General features: G+C 40.9%; 1 protein-coding gene across 11 annotated transcripts; it reads left to right on the top strand.

Moving 5' to 3' along the window:
• The first annotated feature begins 4,506 nt into the window (after positions 1-4,506).
• LOC306880322 (heterogeneous nuclear ribonucleoprotein Q-like) lies at positions 4,507-17,245 on the top strand. Of its 11 annotated transcripts, none has more exons than XM_079433792.1 (12): positions 4,507-4,683; positions 5,567-5,726; positions 6,425-6,543; positions 6,627-6,734; positions 7,655-7,768; positions 8,476-8,652; positions 8,874-9,009; positions 9,123-9,328; positions 9,635-9,784; positions 9,874-9,995; positions 13,648-14,008; positions 15,609-17,245. In XM_079433792.1, exons 2-12 carry the CDS (start codon positions 5,579-5,581, stop codon positions 15,642-15,644), a joined length of 1,677 nt encoding a protein of 558 aa, XP_079289918.1. In that variant the 5' UTR covers positions 4,507-4,683; positions 5,567-5,578; the 3' UTR covers positions 15,645-17,245. The 11 variants fall into 11 exon arrangements, with proteins under 11 accessions (XP_079289918.1, XP_079289917.1, XP_079289916.1 ...); XM_079433791.1 differs by having other exon boundaries at positions 15,606-17,245; XM_079433790.1 differs by having other exon boundaries at positions 13,648-14,150.
• The last annotated feature ends 2,298 nt before the right edge of the window (positions 17,246-19,543 follow it).

The following is a 19,543-nucleotide window of genomic DNA, read 5'->3' as shown; positions in this document are numbered from 1 at the left end:
TATATATATATATTTATTTTTTTTGTGTGTGTGTTTTATTATGATTTAATTATCAATAATGAAAATGGTAATTATTTAATTATTGATATTAGTAGACATTGTAGTTACTGTATGTGTTTTCAGGAACACTATTCAATATTTTCTGTTACAGACGGTTCTGGATTTTGATGCCGGCGAACTGCCACATGAGTTCATCTATGTGTCTGAAGCAGGCTTCAATCTGGCCAAAACCAGGCGTCGGGCCGTAACATTGTTGGACAAAGGACTGTTGTAAATGTCCCTGGGCAGCGTGGGGGAAATATCACCTTGTGTGCTGCAATTACAGCTTTTTCCAACTGCTTACACACGTTTTCAAAACTATGTCACCTTTTTTCAAAACTCTACACACAATTCCCAAAACTGCACACACAAAATGCCTCACATCTCCTTCAAATTGTAACACTGCATTCAAAAAGCCATACACACATGTCAGAATGAAGCATTTGCAGCAAATGGCAAACCCTTCTTTCATAATAGTAATTGTTTGGATATAGCATGAAAACACTGTTGTTCTAAATCTAAAGCTCTTTGGTCTTTCATAGGCTTATATCTACATTTCAATACAATGTTCTCCAGGGAAAGTAATCTGCTGAGAGGGGTAACAAGTTCACTGTAAACACCAATGCAACGTAGAAACAGAACATATTTATTAGGCCAAACATTACTGTTGTATACAGTAGCATACAACAAAACCATAAACATATATAAACCAAAAGTATGTTCTTTAGAATACAGTAAAGAACACAATTGTGTGTGTGTGTGTGTGTGTGAATAAGTGTATAGCATTTTGATTGGTTGTGTTTGGAAAAGGAAAGCAAGTCACTTCCTGTTAGATTTTTGTGTTTTAGGTAGAGAATTGTGTGTAGTAGTTTGAAAAAAGTGTTTTATGCAATTGAAAACTGAGTCAAAGACTGAGAAATAGCTTATGGTTTTGGAGATTTGGTGTGCAGTTTTGCACTTTGAGTGAGAGGTTTCACAAATCGTGTGACATGAACAGATTTTGTGTGTAAGCAGTTGGAAAAAACTGTAGTGTCCAAGGAGTCCTGCATCACCATGCCACTCTAGGTCCCTACAATACAGGTCAGATCATTGCATCAGATGCACTACATGCAGTTGTGCAGGACAGACCAGACCAGGTTTGTTGTCATCTGGGATAGTGTTAGTTTCCACCGGGCTGCTCTGGTCCAAGATTGGTCCAACAACCATAACCATTTCACATTGTTATACCTGCCCCCTTACAGCCCCTTTCTAAATGCAATCGAGGAATTATTTTCTGCGTGGCGGTGGAAAGTATATGATCGGCAACCACACGCCCGCATGACTCTTCTGCAAGCAATGGACGAGGCATGCGGAGACATTGAGGTGGGATCAATCCAAGGGTGGATAAGGCCATATTTTCCCCGATGCCTAGCCCGCGAGGACATCTCCTGTGATGTTGACGAGGTCTTGTGGCCAGATCCGAACAGAAGGCGGGATCCATAAGCCTCCCAGCCCCCCACCACACACACACACACACACATGTTGGGTTTCCATGTTTTATGGGGACATCCCATAGGCGTAATGGTTTTTATACTGTACAATCTGTATGTGCTATTGCCCTACACCAACCCTACACCTAAACTTAGCCCTCACAGGAAACATGCTGCATTTTTAGATTTTCAAAAAACTTTATGCTGTATGATTTATAAGCTTGTTTCCTCATGGGGACCAAAAAATGTCCCCACAAGATTAAGATTTACTGGTATTACTATCCTTGTGGGGACATTTGGTCCCCAGGACGTGATGAATACCAGGTGCACACACACACACACACACACACACACACACACACAACACACCACACACACGCACGCACGCACACACACACACACACACACACACAACACACCACACACACACACACACGCACACGCACAACACACGCGCACACACACACACACACACACACACACACACACACACAAAACAAGTATATGTTTTTTTTTTCCCCAATACCAATTTATCCATTAATTGTTTTTTTTTGTTTTTTTCTTTTGTTTTGTTGCTAAATTTGATGATTTGTGATTCTATTTTTCTTTATTTCTGTAAGAATGTTTGTTTTTTTGTAAAAATTATTGTTTGATTACTGCAGAAATTCTACTTTTGAGTTTTACAGAAGAAGGAGTTTGAGAAAATGACAATAAAAATAGAAACACATAGACTGCAGTGTTTTATATAAAGCCCATCAGTGTGTTGCTGGTGATATGAAAGAGTCATTCAAATGGTGTTTGTGTGTATGGTTTTGTTGCAAGAATTTCATTTCATTGAGTTTATTTAGCTCTTCCTGTCCTATAGTTGTAAAGCACTGCAGTTTTTCTTTGGGTGCGATGAATGAAGCTGAAATACTAGACGCAGTAGAATCTACATTTGTTATTGTATTTCTGATGTTATCTATTTTATCAGTAAAGAAATTCATAAAGTCATGACTATTAAACTGTGGGGGAATATTTAGATCGGGCGGTGTCTGTTTATTTGTTAGTCTAGCCACTGTGCTAAATAAGAACCTTGGATTGTTTTGGTTATTATCTATGAGTTTGTGGATATGCTCTGCCCTGCAGCTTTTAGAGCCTGCATTACTGCATTATTACGTCGATGACATTTAAAGGATCATTTTATTCTGGAGAGTGATGCGAGGCAACATTAATATGTATTTCTTCTATTTAACCCTCAGAAATCCCTTACTTATAATGTGATCGTACACCTTAACTATTTTCAGTTAAATAAATGCTCTATATTTTAATAATATATTTTTTCCTAATATTTCTATTACTTATATTACAATTAGTGTAGTATTTAAGGTTAAAATAAAGAAAAGGGTTTTAAATTCCAATGCAAAGGAGCAAATTAAGAGTCATTTTGTGAACGGACAAAATCATTTTAATTAATGCCATATTTTACCCACTAGTTACCTGTATGGCTCTTTAATAAATACACATGTATCTACTAGTCTAGTTTCTCAAAAGAGTATTGCAGGTCATACCTGCTCGCTTATTTTTAAGTTTTGTATTTGAATGAATATTTAGACATGATTAAACACTAGGTTTTTTAAATGTGAAATTGAAAAGTTAATAACATACATCCTTTTTTAATTTTTAATGAGACTCGTTTAAGTGCACAAGTGAATATTAATGAATGCAAGCAAATACTGAATTTAACCCAAGAAAAAATAAAAGATTTTTATCCCCTTATACGTACAGTATGGCTATATGCAGATTCATTCATAATGAACAGAGATCGAAACCCCACCCCCTCAAAATAAATACATAAATACATAAATAAATAAAAAATTCACTCTAAGCTGAACTTAAAAGTTGGCATGCCTGGAGTTGAGCATATGAACTCTTTTCACAAGAGCATTTAATGGTCATCAGCATCCTAAATCCTTGAATGTTTTTTATATTTTCATTTTTTAAAAGATGTATGTACATTTATAACACTAGGCCTATACTTTGTGTTACATCACCTTTGCATCAAATTACAAAAAAAAGGATGCTAATGCGAGGGTGTTTCTAATGCATATGAGAGGGACGGTACATTTGACATTGTTCTGCTGATTGCCATTATCAGTCTATTTTCCCCCTTTTTTAAAGTCCTGAAAACACTATCGTGGAGTTTTTCTTTTGCTATTTGAGCGAATGGGAATGCAAAAATATATATCTGTACTCTCCCATTCACTGCTCTTGAAGTTAACCCAACTATGACGACTTCTGCTGCTGAGAAGCCCACGAACGTGAAAAAGGGCCATTTCAATTTTTAAATGTTGCATACAGATAATTACATACAGAGACAAAAAAAGTGCATGCAACCAGATTTACATCTCAAAAAGACTCAAAGGATGAATAAAGAAATAGTTTTCATGGCTCTCGGATGAACAGGATTTCGGATAGTTTCCATATCCTTGTCTAAGTCAACTCTCAATAAAGAATAAAGAGGTTTGGACATTTTTAGTACATTTGTGTGTGTATATGAAATTTGACTAACAGGACACATAAATTAATTATTTAATATTTTCCTGTAGCCTATATCTTCTTTTAAGTGATCAGATAATAATAAAAAATTTATATTGGATAAACATTAAAAAATTCGGACTAAAATGTTTACAGTACAGGTGCTTTGCCAAAACGGCTGAAAAATGTGAAAAAGCCATTCCAGGGTTGCCAGGTTTTCACAATAAAATCAGCCCAACTGCTGTTCAAAACTAGGCCATAACTAGCCCAATAGCGTTTCGAGGGTCCCCGGTACAAATCGCGTTCTGGGGGTGAAATACACGTCTTTTGGCGCGGTTCCCCTAGGAAATATCGCATTTTAGGGGCTAAATATGACGTTATTGGGGTCGCTTCAACATGAAAAACAACCCGAGTTGCCGGTGATAAAGTAGCGCAATAATCCGAGACTTGGCAACACTGGGCTCGCGCACCCCTGATCGGCTGCGTCAGAAACCCCGTCGCGGCAGAGCCCGTTGATAGAGAGCACCGCGCGTGAACAGCGCCGCCCGCCATTTTATATTATCGGGAATCAAGCGGAGCTCCGCCGGGGAGTCATTTACCGCCCCCAGAACACACATACACACCGACAGACCCGAACACACCCGCGGAACAGCGCCAGGTAAGCGCGCCGCCGCTCCGGACCGGATTCCGAAAGCGTTTCGCGCCGCGGAGGCCTTTATTTGACCGGTGTTTGGAAACAATGTGCGGATCCCGCGGGGGGAGGGGGTTACCGGACACGTTAAACACGCTAGCTCTGCGACACCAGGCCTCGAGAACCGTTTAAACGCATATAAACGCGTACATCTGTGTGTTTTGTGAGTAATTCCAGCGTGTGGCTGCACACTAGTGAACTGATGTTGTATGTGAGCGCGTGAGTCACGCTGCTGAGAGCAGGCTAATGCTAACCAAGACACGCGCCTGAACCCCATTTAACACGCTAAACCGTTTTTATCTAGCAGCTTTGCTGATTTTCTTCAGCTGCGTTGGTGGATAACGCGTTTATAGCACGTTTTGCGCAGTGCGTTGTCGTCTCGTATGTTTTTAAAGAGTAAGTCGCTCGGAGTGTGGCTGTGGAGGGCCTGAGACGCGTCAATACAGTCTGACCGTGTATTTACGGATCACACACACACCACCGGTTCAGTCTGGGCCTGATTTACACGAGCATCGCTCTGGAGCGCGTTCTGTCGTGCTGTTATAGTGAAGAGCACGGCCTGGTGTTGAGCACATGCACTGCCGCTGTTTACTGTGTTTGCTCGAGCTGTGGATGCAGTAAACATGCTGGCTGGCTGAGGACTGAGAGGCTGTAGGTGTTTTGGGGGATGTTATGCATGTATGATTGTGATGGTTCAGCGCATTTGTATCATTGTATGCAGGTGGAAAACAAGACTGGATGATTTTTAGATTGCAATATGGAGAAACCCTATTCATAAAATTGAATACCCATTAATTTGTGTAACTGTCTACCAAAACCTGCAATAATTTGGCTCATTGCATTTGAACAGATTTCTGGAGACATGGCCACAGAACATATTAATGGGAATGGTACAGAAGAACCAATGGACACGTCTGCTGCAGTTACCCATTCTGACCACTTCAACACTTTATTAGAAGCTGGTTTACCACAAAAAGTTGCTGAAAAGCTAGATGAAATTTACCTAGCAGGTAAGCCAAAACTTGAACCCTCCAAATTGACATTCATCATATTCAATGCATGTTGAACTGTACGTGTCGTATGTTTTCTTGCGTAGGGAATTGGCAGGTAATTAGCAACTTTGTGTGGTTTCACTGCAAAATGGGTACTGCAGCGTTAAAAAGAGATGCTGAGTTGTAGCGGCACGCCGGCCTGCAGAAATAAAGGCTGAATTGAGCGTGTCTGGTCCGATCCTGATAGCACGCTTTCTGGGGATTAGCTCTGTGCTGTTAAAGGGGGGTGGGCTGTCCCGGGGGATGCCGGCCAGCTGGGCATAAACCAGGACAATAGAGGCAGCTGTCTAGAGCCGAGACAGGTGACGTCCCCTACAGCTTATCACTAACAGATGCTAATTATGAAGGGGTGAGAGGGGCTGGGGGTGCTCCTGGGATAATCATTATTACTGTATGAACGAGGTGTAGTGATGCCTATTTGGATTATCAGACCGCAAAATACTCTTACTCTTAATACTCATAATCATGAGCACCTGGGGAAGTCACTAGCAGCGCTGGTCTGCGCTGATGCCCTGTCCACATGATGACAACATGAACTCTCTCTCTGAGTGACGCTGATGTACAATCCACGAACCTGACTGGACGGGGGGTAAAGACTCCTGCAGATCGTCACATCTCTCGGCTACGCTGAGGTTTCCCTGGTTTTCTCCCTGCAGGCCTTGTGGCGCACAGTGACCTGGATGAGAGGGCCATTGAAGCACTGAAAGAGTTCAATGAGGAAGGTGCACTGCAAGTCCTCGTCCAGTTCAAAGAGAGCGACCTATCCCATGTGCAAGTAAGTGCTCTCGCTCTGCTCTTTGAGTCAGTGTAGTGAAACATGGGGAGGATTTACCAACTCTCTCGCTTGCTTTCACCCAGAACAAAAGTGCCTTTCTCTGTGGAGTGATGAAGACCTACAGGCAGAGAGAGAAACAGGGGACCAAAGTTGTAGATTCCACGAAAGGACCAGATGAAGCAAAAATCAAGGTGCGTTTGGGCTTTTTATTTAATATAAAGAGCCCTGCGATTTCCACAATGCTGAAAACGGTTAGAAAAACGAAATTTATAGTTTAAAGCTGAATGTCACGTAATTTGTTTGGATGAATTAAGCAGAAATTTAACTTGAAGACCTTGTGGCAGAAATACATTACCATTGTTCAGGAGAATGATCATAACCTTATGTATTATAACCTTATTTAAGGAATACATTTTTTCATTTTAATAGTAAATCTCCTTCATTTGCCAAAAATAAATTTTCATTAATTAAAAGGTTTTATGCCTTCATTTGATAACCCAAATAAATATAAATAGTTTCGGAAGAAAAAAAAAAAAACAAATTCATAAGGTTTTTTTTTTTTTTTTTTTTTTTTTTTTTTTTTTTAACATTTATTCAATATTAAAATAATGTACAATGTGCTTTCCAAAAATACAGTCTTTAAGATATTGTGACATGAATTTTACTTCAAATAGACTATACAAGCAACTCATAAGCAATAACGAATGCATCCAAAATAAAGACAAAGAGTAAATAAAATAAATAAATCATAAGGCTATTGTAAGAATAAATGAAACTTGTTCTTATGCATTCAAATAATTAGAAGCGCTAATAATAAAACATAAAAACAAAACATTTCATAGGGCCCTAATCATGTAATTTTTGTTAAACTTTTAATAAGTTGATGATAAATTGTATAAGTTTCATGGTTTTAAGTAGACATGTTTTTTTAAATAATAGTTTAATTTAACCTAAAAATGTCCAGGAAAAACTAAAATGGGGACAAAACTGGAATCCAGAGAAATAAAACGGAATTTGAGAAAAAATAAAACAGATTTCATAGGGACCCAAACATTTGACTTCAGTGAAACGGGCACCTATGTTGATTGATTGGTTTGGTGGTGTTTTTCAGACTTTGCTGGAGAGAACAGGCTACACCCTTGATGTCACTACAGGTCAGCGCAAGTACGGCGGTCCTCCGCCAGAGTCAGTCTACACTGGTGCTCAGCCCACGGTCGGGACAGAGGTAATTCACATCACTCATGCTGTGGTGCGCTGCATCAGCTGTCTTTAAAGGCTGTCTGAATGATGAGTTATGTACACTGCTCTGGAGTAACTTTGTTACGCTGACAGTTTACCGCTAAGATCTGACTCTACAGCCTCTCCACATTTAAGAGCATCTGACTGCTGTAAAACCCAGCAGATGCTGCTCCGATGTTAGCAGGCACACCGAAATCTGTGTGGAGTTCAAACATAGCATGTATGTAACGTTAGTATCAAAATCAGCCCAACTGGATGAGCAGGACCCAGACATGAAGCTAATGCCTTTTCATCGTCCCACTTAATCCATTCTTGGCTGCTTGGCAAATCAAATGAATGAAGATAATGATTTGAGTTGATGTTTTATGTGATAAGAATAATATTTGAGGAAGACGCCACTGACCAGTCACAGTGTTATTTTAGTTTACATATTGCTTTAGCAACTAGCTGAATTTTTTTCTGTTAATGTTTTTAAAATGTTATTTATTTTGTTAACGATAACCCTTATCATAATCAGGCATTAGAGAGAGATGAATGAAAGTCCTGAATCACCTTCCTGTGTTCAAATCTTCAGTGGGTCTGCTTATACTTCAAAGAAATGATTAAATTCATATTGTAGCCTCTGGGTGTTTTTAGTATGGCTGTAACCTGTCAGACTGGCTCATTGACTTCTCTGTTCTCTCCATACTGCAGATCTTTGTGGGGAAGATCCCGAGGGACTTGTTTGAAGATGAGCTCGTGCCTCTGTTTGAGAAGGCAGGGCCGATCTGGGACATGCGTCTGATGATGGATCCTCTGAGCGGCCTGAACAGGGGCTACGCCTTCCTCACGTTCTGCACTAAAGAGGCTGCACAGGAGGCCGTCAAGCTAGTAAGACACTCAGATCATACAGGTCCATTCGTGAGTGTGTACTTGCTGCCTCTGTCTTCCAGTAGCAAACTAGATTCACAATCATATCTCAGAATCACTCCAAAAAACCTTATTGGGGTGTTTGTGGAAAAATGTGGTTGGGTAGTGATAGACATGAGTGCAAGCGAGCCTTTACAAATTCAACAGTTGTTCAAGTATTCAATCCCTGTTTTTCTCCTCAGTGTAACAATCATGAAATCCGCCCAGGCAAACATATTGGTGTGTGTATATCCGTGGCAAACAACAGACTCTTTGTGGGCTCCATTCCCAAGAGCAAGACAAAAGAACAGATTGTTGAAGAGTTTTCCAAAGTCACAGGTGAGCTTTGCTTTGAAATGAGGATGCATTCCTCTGTGTCCTCTCAACATGCTTTGTTCTTTAGGGTTCTATAAAGATTTTAAGATCTACATTTAACTTTCTCTTTTTCTCAGAGGGTCTTACTGACGTCATCCTTTACCATCAGCCGGATGATAAGAAAAAGAACAGGGGCTTCTGTTTTCTGGAGTATGAGGACCACAAAACAGCAGCACAGGCTCGACGGAGGCTCATGAGCGGGAAGGTGAAGGTCTGGGGCAATGTGGTCACCGTCGAGTGGGCTGACCCTATTGAGGATCCTGACCCGGAGGTCATGGCAAAGGTCAGAACATGATCCAGTGCTAAACCACAAGGTGTTCTCTTTGGTGAAGGGGTTGTACTGAAAGACGAACACGTTCTCAGTTCCTGCTGACAGATAACACTGTTCTGAGGCAGTAGGCTTTATGCTGGCAGTTTACTGTCGGCTGGACGTTGTTAAGAGTCTTCCTTCTGCTATGGGTGCACTGTTGATCAAAGTCTTGGCGTTTTCAACTGACCTAAATGCCAGACCGATATAACGGCGCTTATATTTAGGCCCCAGCTTCTCTTACAACTAGGGAGCTCATGTTGTCATCTCATCTGCTCCTAGGTGAAAGTGTTGTTTGTCAGGAACCTGGCAAACAGCGTCACAGAGGAAATACTTGAAAACTCATTCGGCCAGTTTGGCAAACTGGAGCGAGTCAAGAAACTGAAAGACTACGCCTTCATTCATTTCGACGAGAGAGATGGAGCGGTCAAGGTAAGACGCTTTGGAACAAGTGTCCAGGTGCACGTTTCTGGTTTTGTTGAGCGGTCGATACAGTGGTGTGACGGTATGGATGTTTGCAGGCGCTGGCAGAAATGAACGGTAAAGATTTAGAGGGGGAGCACATTGAGATTGTGTTCGCCAAGCCACCCGACCAGAAGCGGAAAGAGAGGAAGGCACAGCGTCAAGCAGCGAAGACGCAAATGTGAGTTTTGTGGGTTTACAGCAGTGGTGTGTCCAGCCCTGCTCATGAAGGGCAGCTATCTTCAAGATGTCCGTTCTAACTCTTATGCAGCACACTTATGCCTTGTCCAAATACCCACACTTGTGTTCTTGGCCACTTGAGAGCACGTGACAAGAAGTGCGCAAGACTGTCCAAAGTCTTAAACACGCCAAAGCGTAGTGCCCTTGATACACACTACACCCCAGACCGCTATTTGAGGCTTAGTGTATTCTGTCATGCATAATGTTTTGAAATAAATCACAAGACTTTTTGCTGAGATCTCGCGAGTGGTCACAGAAACATTTCCAATGCTAGTTAAATGTTAATGTAATAGTTGGATATTACAAATAATTTGGTAGGAAAACAAAGTGTTGCACGTTTTATTGGTGCAAAGATGAGTAGTGGTGATTTTTATTTTGTACATTTGCAACTAATCACTTAATTAGAAGCACCACAAATTAAACTGTCATCTGTTATAGGAACTACTGAACAGACATTAAGTTGATTTTAAAATGCAAAGATAAAGCAATTGTGTTTTTTGAACACTAAGCACGAATGAAGCGTTAAGCGTGAGTGATTTACATGTTAAGTCAATGCAAAGATGCGAATAGACATCCTGCGGTGCGATTTGTGTGAATGAGGCGGCGCAAATTGAGCGTTTCGGGCATTTGATGCATGAATCGCAAGTTGAAAAATCGGAACTTTGGCGGATATCCACGCCGCGTTAACCAATCAGGAGCTTGCTCTAGTAGTGACGGGATAACGAGCGAAGGCAGAAATCTGAAACAACAGGACAAAATCACCGTCGCTGTATGTGGATACCCGGAGCTGTACGATAGACCAAAGCATAGGCGGAGTTTCACATTTTTGCCTGGGGGGGCACCTACCGGTAGACCATGAGCTCTGATTTTTTTTTTTTTTTTTTTACACACCGTATATACCTTTTTTTTTTTTTTTGCACTGCATATACCATATTTTCTACATTTTCAATTATTTATAGCCTATATATTTTCTTCATTTAAAGGAGCACTGTGTAAGTTCTGAAATTTCTAACAGTTACTGACACCAGTGGCCGTTAGAGGAACTGCAGCCAGTCTCATGCTCGTTCTCGGTGCGCACTAAATGAGGCTTTTTTTGTTTGTTTGTTTGTTTTTTGTTTTAAGCTTACGATGAGCTTTTGTGGGTGTCTGGGTTGTGCTGGAGGCTGGTCGCTTCTTTCCGTCCACAGAGTCCATTTCAAACACTACCGCTAGCCACTGTAGACGAGAACGCGCATGACGCCACATTTTGTGAATTTTCGCGCCACAATCTGGACCCGACTCCTCCAGACACAACTGAGCCTACAGGCTGATAGAGGCAACTGTGGTGGACAGTCAAGGTGTCATGATTCTTCCTATTACATTATGCTTGGCTTATAAATGGACAAATGAGAAAACTATCTTAAAGATTTTTTTAAGTAAAAACCTACACATAGCCCCTTTAAAATACATTTACAACAACGACTGGTTGGCTATACAAAGAGTGGAATAAAAACTTATGTCTTACCTAATGTAGAAGAATCCGCCTCTTTTGAGAAGTGTTAAAGTTAGAGACCTCCACGCGTTTTATTGTGGGTTTATTAAAAAAACGACCAATATACATTTTGCTCATTTAGCGTATCTTTGCAGAAAGCGGGAAGAGAACGAGAAGAGAGTCCACTCACGCGATACTTTGAGATTCGCGAGTTGTGAGAGTAGGTTTTTTGGGGGTTTTTTTTTTACATTAATTACAAATAATTTAGCCTTAACATACTCATTAAAATAAGATAATGCAAATAAAATGAGACAATCTGAAAATATTTTTGTATTCATAGATCTGACAAAATCGATTGGCTCTGATCTGGGGGGGCAGTGCCCCCCCCCCCCCCCCCCCCGGCCCCCCCCAAACTCCGCCTATGGACCAAAGATTACCTGTTAGATTTACCCAAAACGAATTATCTTTTAATTATGTTTTCGAATTATGTTTATCCACTACAGAGACATCAGAGCCAGCGGCAAATGTCAGAAGGACTAGCCGAGGTTATGCTCCTCTCTTCGGGATACATGAGCACTGAGCGCCCGGTGATCGCCTGGAGCTCACGGCTCCGAAATCAGCGAAGTACATTTTCAAATGGGTGCTGTTTTTATAAATAAACCGCAGATTTGAGTTTTAAACAACTACGTTTCCATAGCACATAAAGTGCAACTACCCTCTCAACAAAATCCATGTCAGCCATTTCGCAACGAGACTGGAGCCGCCTGCAGAAGCCCCTCCCATGACACGAATTTGCGTCTCTTGTGAAGCGAATTTCACGCGTGAATGAAGCGAGTAAACTCAAAATGTTCAAGCGTCCAACTACGCGCGAATAGCGTGATTTTATTCACGCAAGTTGCGTCTGGTGGGAACGCACCGTCAGTGTGTCCTATCAGGTAATGAAAAGTTTGACACGCTTGTGGTCTTCATCCTCACTTGAACTAGGGATGTATGATATTATCGAACGGAATCGGCCGATAACGGCTTTAAATGTAAATATCGGCATCGACCTGATATGAAAAATTATGCCGATATGTCTTGCCGATAAGAGGAATGCATTAACTCGCATGTGCTCAGGGTGTGCTAGTGATTAGATCATGTCAACAGTGTGGCTCATTCTTGAAGCAGAGTTTTGTCTGAATGATGATTAGATTCACTGCTTTGGATCGCTGCTTAACGCGTTTGGTATGTGATAGTCAACAGTAATAGCATGTGCAGCGGCAGCCTCCCCTGGGTCTGAGGAGTTTTAATTCCGTAGGGGGCGCTGTTGGCCTTCTAAATTGATAATATTTGGACCATTTCTGATTAAATAAAGCAGCAATTGATGTCCAAAATCATAAGTATGTTTTGATTTAAAGTTCATAAGCTATAGCTTACATGAAGAAAAAAAACAGGTCACTTTAATTTTATAACTGATTTATTCATTTGTAATGTCAAAAAAATTAACAAATGAGCTCTAAAAGATTTTCAGAATTTTTACAACTCTTGCGTTTGGACCATTTACAAATGTTAAATAAAATAAAATGTTAAGGTTAATCCTGCATCTTTCTGAAAATAATTACAGCGATTTGAATAGGTTATAGTTATTTTCAAATTTATGTACTGTCGTTATAAAAGAACTTCATTGTTGTTTGTTTAATTCAAACAAATAAATTAACTTACCAAAGTTAAAAATTATTTGCTTATTTCTGCACAGGAGAGACTTGGTGTTGTTTCCTAACAAAAGGAAACATATCGGTATCTGCATTGGCTATCGGCCAAAATGAGTTTAAAAACAAACAAACAAACAAAAGGCATATCGGCAAAATATCGTGCATCCCTAACTTGAACACTTGGGCCAAATATAGGAAATGCATCATATGAGTAGACAAGTGCAAAGACCACTAGTGTGGGTATTTGGACAAGGCATTGGTGTTTTGAGTCATCCTGAACACCCTGATTAGCACAGGCAGGTGTGTTTGGTTAGGGTTGGAGCTGGACTCTGCAGCCCTCCAGGAGCAGCAGCTTTACAGCTCTATGTCTCCGAGGTGAGCGATCTCAGAGCAAGCGTCCATGTAAACATCCCTGTGCTCTTCTCTCCCAGGTATGACGATTACTACTACTATGGGCCTCCTCAAATGCCGCCTCCTGCCAGGGGCCGGGGCGGTTACTCCTACCCGCCAGACTATTATGGCTACGAAGATTACTACGATTATTATGGTTACGATTACCATAACTACAGGGGTGGATACGATGACCCGTACTTCGGCTACGATGACTTCCAGGTGCCCGCTCGAGGTAGAGGGGGGCGTGGCGGGGCTCGAGGTGGGACGTCTCCCGCGCGCGGCAGAGGGGCCAGCGCTCCACGAGGCCGGGCGAGCTTCCCGCAGCGCGGCGGAGGGCCAGGGATCAGCAGGGGCCCACGCGGAGGAGCCAGAGGCGGGGTTCTGCCGAGAGGGCGCGGGGTACGTGGTGTTCGGGGTGGACGCGGTGGAAATGTAGGAGGCAAGCGCAAAGCCGATGGCTACAACCAGCCAGATTCCAAACGGCGCCAGACCATTAATCAGAACTGGGGCTCGCAACCCATTGCACAGCAACCCTTGCAAGGTGGCGATCATTCTGGTAACTATGGTTACAAATCTGACAACCAGGAGTTTTATCAGGATTCTTTTGGGCAACAGTGGAAGTAGAGAATGTAGGGCTCTTTTTGTTTTCAATAAAACCAACTAAAAAAAAACAAACCTTTTTATAGAGATTTGATTGGCCCTCAAATCCATTAAAGGTTGCCTCTCTCCTCTTCCCGGCGGGTTTTCTTGTACATATTTTAAGAATCCGCTTGGACTCGATCAGTAGTCACTCCCACCTGCTTCTGCCGAACTGTTTTTGTTTTGTTTGGAAGTCGTTTCCTACTTTTTAAAATCGGGATTGAAATTTTTAAATTTGCAATTTTGTGCTCAACCTGTCTATTTGGCTATATAGTACCATGTATGTTCATAGGAAGTTTGCTCTTCATGTCTTAAGTAGGTAACAGCAACAAAAAAGGAAAAAAAAAATAAGTGTCTCCTAAACTTGTATTCAACGAAGTAAAAAGAAAAAAAAATTGATATTTGTATGTTATAAAAGATAATGCTAGTCAAATAGCTTGTCTTGTTTTTGGGGAAACAGATTTAAAAAATAAAATAAGAAAAAGGGACTTTGATCCTAATTTTTGGCTTTACGTTTTGGCTTGTATTCTTTGCTGTTTGTCTGCTTGAATAAACATACACGCACCAGTGTACAAAAACTCAAATTGTGTTTCAAATTCATGTTTCGGCAAATTCTCTCTTCAAATTGCCTACAAATTTATGGCTCCTTGTGGAAGAAAAAGGACTAAAGGTTTGCCTGTAGATGTGCTGCTACCTCACTCTGCATGCCTTCAAATTGATATCACCAAGTCGAAGTCCGCATCCTCTCTCCACTCAAGCTGTGTGTAAACGCATACCCCATTTCTCACAATCTCCTCCAACTGAGAGGCTTTTCTTTACTCCGATTCACTGCCATTGCAATTTTTTGGGAACCTTCTCTCCTGAGGTCCCCTTCAATGGGGTTTTGTTAGAGAAACTCCACGAGGACAGAGGCTAAACTCAATGATAGCCACAGAAAGCACAATTTGACGCAAAGTGGTGTGTCCAGACGAGGCGTCTTTGTCGCTGGAAGCTCTAACTCACTTTGCCCTTGCACGTTTGTCCCAAATTTGAGCCACTGTGGGAAGCTACCATGCATGACTCTGCCTTTTGCTTTCCTCCTTCGTATCTCTGTAACTTTCCCACCCCCTTCAGATCACTTAATTCCTGTCGTTTAGATCCGAGCCGCTGTTGTGCTCGTTTCTCTCGGGCTCCTTACACGTGTGCATGCCAAAACGTAGGGTGTCGTCGCTAGTCTAGTGAATGCATTTTGCTTTGTCTCCCTCTTTTCTTTGACATCTTTGCGGTCGTTTATGTCCTTGTGTGATTTTTCTTTTTCCTTTTGTTGTATTCATTGTTAACGCTCCTCTAATTTGTGTTCCTTTTGTTACCTGGCTAGCAGGGAAAAGGGGTCGAGGGTCCTGACATGTCCCAGTGAAGACTGACTAGCTCAGTGGGGTCACGCCAGGTGCTGCCAGCGGATGTGATGTAAGGTCCGTTCCATGGTCCAGCTCGGGTCCTGCCTTACGGAAGCATATCTTCTCCCTGTCTGCCTCCAAGATTGCCATCAACGCAAAGTCACGATTAGACGTGTGTGGACTCTTCTTTGTGTATTGTTTTTGTATTTAATTATTTTTTTTTTATATAAGAATGTCCCAGAACCCTTGTCATGAGAGAAAATGCCATTTACCGTTACTTCTGGAGGTCGAAGTAGCCCAAAGGAGTTTTATCCTTAACGTTACATGTATTTTGCACTTTGTAGATGTTTGAAGTGGCTTGGAGGAGCTCGATGCTGTTGTATATTTTTGTGCATTTTTAACTGCAGCTTATCATGAGGACAAACATGTTAAGCTTGTATTTGAGTCTTGCCTCTTTTTTTTTATTTTTATTTTTTTCTCCCTTGCGTTGTTACAACCTGGCGTGACTGACCAGGCATTCCAGGTAAAATGGTTCTTTTCGGAACCTTTTTTTTTTTTTGGGAAAGGGTTGGTTAACTACCTCATCCTGGAGGCTGAAACTGCCCTATCTGTACTGTACATATGGAGACTTAATGCAAGCAGGGCTTTTTATATTCAACTTATGCACAGGGGCAACATCAGAGCCAATGTACCTCGTGTATTATAGTCCTTTTGTAATAATGCTGAACAGTCAGACTGGGCATGTGAATGACACTCATGTGATGAGTCTAAAGAAGCCTTGCCTTCGTCAGTCTGAGCTGAGCGAGATGCCTTCCTCTGAAGATGTAGTTACAGCTCTAGAGACAGGTGATGAGGATGTTACTTGTTTGTAAAAGCTTGAAATTGAGGAAGAAGCTACTTTGAGAAACTTTAGCCGCGTTTCTCACCCTCGCCCCAAATTCATTTTTTAAAGCTTTTTTTTATTTTAAGAACATGCGGTCCACATTGATGGCTGCTTGATCAATTTTGAAACCAACACCATCCCTTTTGTGAACTACGTGCCGCCTAGGCAAGCACAGTTCACCGTCGTTTTTAAAGGCAAGTCCAGAGCACCGTTCTGATAGCCGCTGCTTCCTCGTGATCTCGACGGAGGCAGTTAGGCTGGTCTGGCTGACAGGAGATCAGCTGGGATCGATCTCTGTACTTAAGCTTTGCTCCATCTCCATCCCTGGTGCTGATTGTGAATCAGACTGGACTGGTGAGAGCGGCTCTGATTATGCCATTACCCATTCGGTCTGTAATAACAGGTTGGGCAGGACGTATGATGTCATTGAACTGGGCACACCGTAGCTGCCTTTTCATCACATTTAATGTGATGGATTATTAAGATATGCATCGTTTTTGGCATGTTACTGGTAACTTTAATTCTCTTATACGCTCGAACAGGGTTTATACATTTTTAAAGGGATTCTATTGTTTCAGTTTCTTTTTTTTGCCTCTTTGAAAGTATTGACTGGATTTTGAATATGACTGACTCAACAATTTCTGTATCACCATCAGACCATTTTTTATTTTAAAAAATGGTGTTTTAAAGTACTGCTGCATAACAAGTGTTTTTTGCATTCCTGCAAATAAATTTTGTAAAATGAAAAAGTGTGGCCTTGCTTAATGCTGTTCTGTCTCCAGAGTGCTTTTGTCTAAACTTCACCTTGAGAACATCTAGAGTTTGATCAGTGGTGTTGGGTAACATTTGAATATACATGACTTTAAGGTTTAAATTTAAATACAATTAAAAAGTCTCTAATTTTGATTACTTTATCACTTCCTGACCACATTTTACTTTCTCGTCTGGTTTTGTATGCTCTTTTATTTTTACCACCTTAGCATTTATTTTTTTTTTTTACTGACCACTATTTGTCAAACTGTCCAGGTCCGTCTTAAGAGCTGTGCATATTCAGTGGTTGTGTTAGACAATAAAATATTATACAAACTGTGTAGAGGACACAGGCCCCATCATGGTTTTTGTCAAATAAATATACAATTTCACAGTATCTAATTACTCCTATACTGTTAATTTAGCAGAAGCATTTTCCAAAATGATATACACAAAGTGCATCACAATGGATCTGTCATGAAAGCAATGATGCTCGTAGTGCATGACCAGGCCTTTGTGTGAATGGTGAACAGAAAAGGAGTGAACACAGAACCTTGAGGAACACCAGTGATTAGCTGATGTGGCTCAGACAGCCCTCCACTCCATGAGACCTGTGAAGAGCTACTGTACCTCTGACGCTCAAGTCAGAGAGGGTAGACAGGAGGATCTGCTGGTTTACCATAGAGAGGTCATGTAGAATGAGGACATGATTTGGTGTTTGATCTTGCGAGACGGTTCGACTATAGACAGCTGAACTTGAACTGAACGTGTTGAACTTGCTTTATTTACTCATGCTCATTGGTTCCACATGAATGAAGTTGCACAAACATTATTATTTTTTTTAAGTTACCTAGCTATTCAAGGTTGAGTTTATAAAATGATGTCTCAATTTTTGGATTTTCGTAAACTGTTTTCAAAACTAACTTGACTGTTTTCTGTTTTTGACACCCCCCATCCAAAGGCATCTGAAATTCATGTCCATTTTAGTTCAGTTTTTCACTCAAATGGTAATGCTGATGGTGTCATATAAAACACATGTAGTAGAGTCTGGCACTAGCAACATGAAGGTCATGGTTCAGTTCCCAGGGAATGCATGAACAGGGTTGGGAAGGTTATTTCACATTATAAAATACATGCTTTAGAAAGCAATTTGTAACATATTTTGTAAGATTAACTTAATCTAAATACTATGAAGTTAATATGCCCCTTACCTCAAGTATTTCAATGTTAACCATCTCTAAATAAAAATGATATCCACCAAACAGGACTTGGTTTGTCTGTATTTAGAAAACGCTTTCTTATTGGCTAAATTCATTACTTATTACAAATTCAGTATTAATTACAGACACATAAAAAAGGACGTCGTCCATGCAGTTTTGGTTATCCAGTGTTCTTTGTGAGCATCGGTCCAAACTCAGGGCAACAGAGAGAAAATTGCGCAAATCAAAAGATCCATCAGACCTGTGTATGATCTTTGCCTTCAACTTTCTCTGTTGAAGCCCATAATGCCAAATGAATAATTAGAGAAAATAAAAAAGGGTGGGGACGAAGTTAAAAGTTAATGCACAAACGTCCTTCAGTCGGTGTTGCACACGGCCTTTTTATAGAAATAAAATCAATTTAGTTCAGCTGGACATGGGACGAGAGCGATGCGAAAAAAGCCCATGATGAAAATTTATGAATTTATTTTAATCACGAGAGCTGTTTCTGTCGAAGCAAAGACATTGGTGTCAAGTGTTTTATGCTGTACATGTTTAGAGTAAGTTGTGTGTCGTTAGGTCATCTTCATTTAGTTAAATGTGGGCATGAAGCATCTTTATGCATGGGATTTTATTATGAGGAAATGTGACCCTGGAGCACAAAACCAGTCATAAGGGTCAATTTTTTAAGGAAACGTGTATATTAGTAAAATGTAGTATATCGTCTGCGTGAAGAGAAATTTTATGCTGTGTTCCTTGTATAGCTATGGGTGATATAAAAGAATCTAGTCTAATCGACTGCGCTAACGGTTCTGCTGATAGAGCAAAAAGTAAGGGGGAAAGTGGGAAGCCCCGACGGGTACCACGATGCAGAGGAAATGGTTTTGACAAGATATAACCTGTTAATACAACTGCAAGAGGATTAGTATAAAGTGTTATGAAAGTTTTACCGAAGCCAAAATTCTCCAAAACTATCCAAAGATACTCCCAACTTACCCCATCAAAGGCCTTTTGAGCATCTAAAGTAAAGAGAGCTGCAGGTAACACATCCCTTTTAGATGCATGAATAATGTGCAAAAGACGTCTG

The sequence above is a fragment of the Barbus barbus genome, assembly GCF_936440315.1.
Source record: "Barbus barbus genome assembly, chromosome: 14".
NCBI classification, from domain to species: domain Eukaryota; kingdom Metazoa; phylum Chordata; class Actinopteri; order Cypriniformes; family Cyprinidae; genus Barbus; species Barbus barbus.
This window is presented reverse-complemented; position numbering and strand designations above follow the sequence as displayed.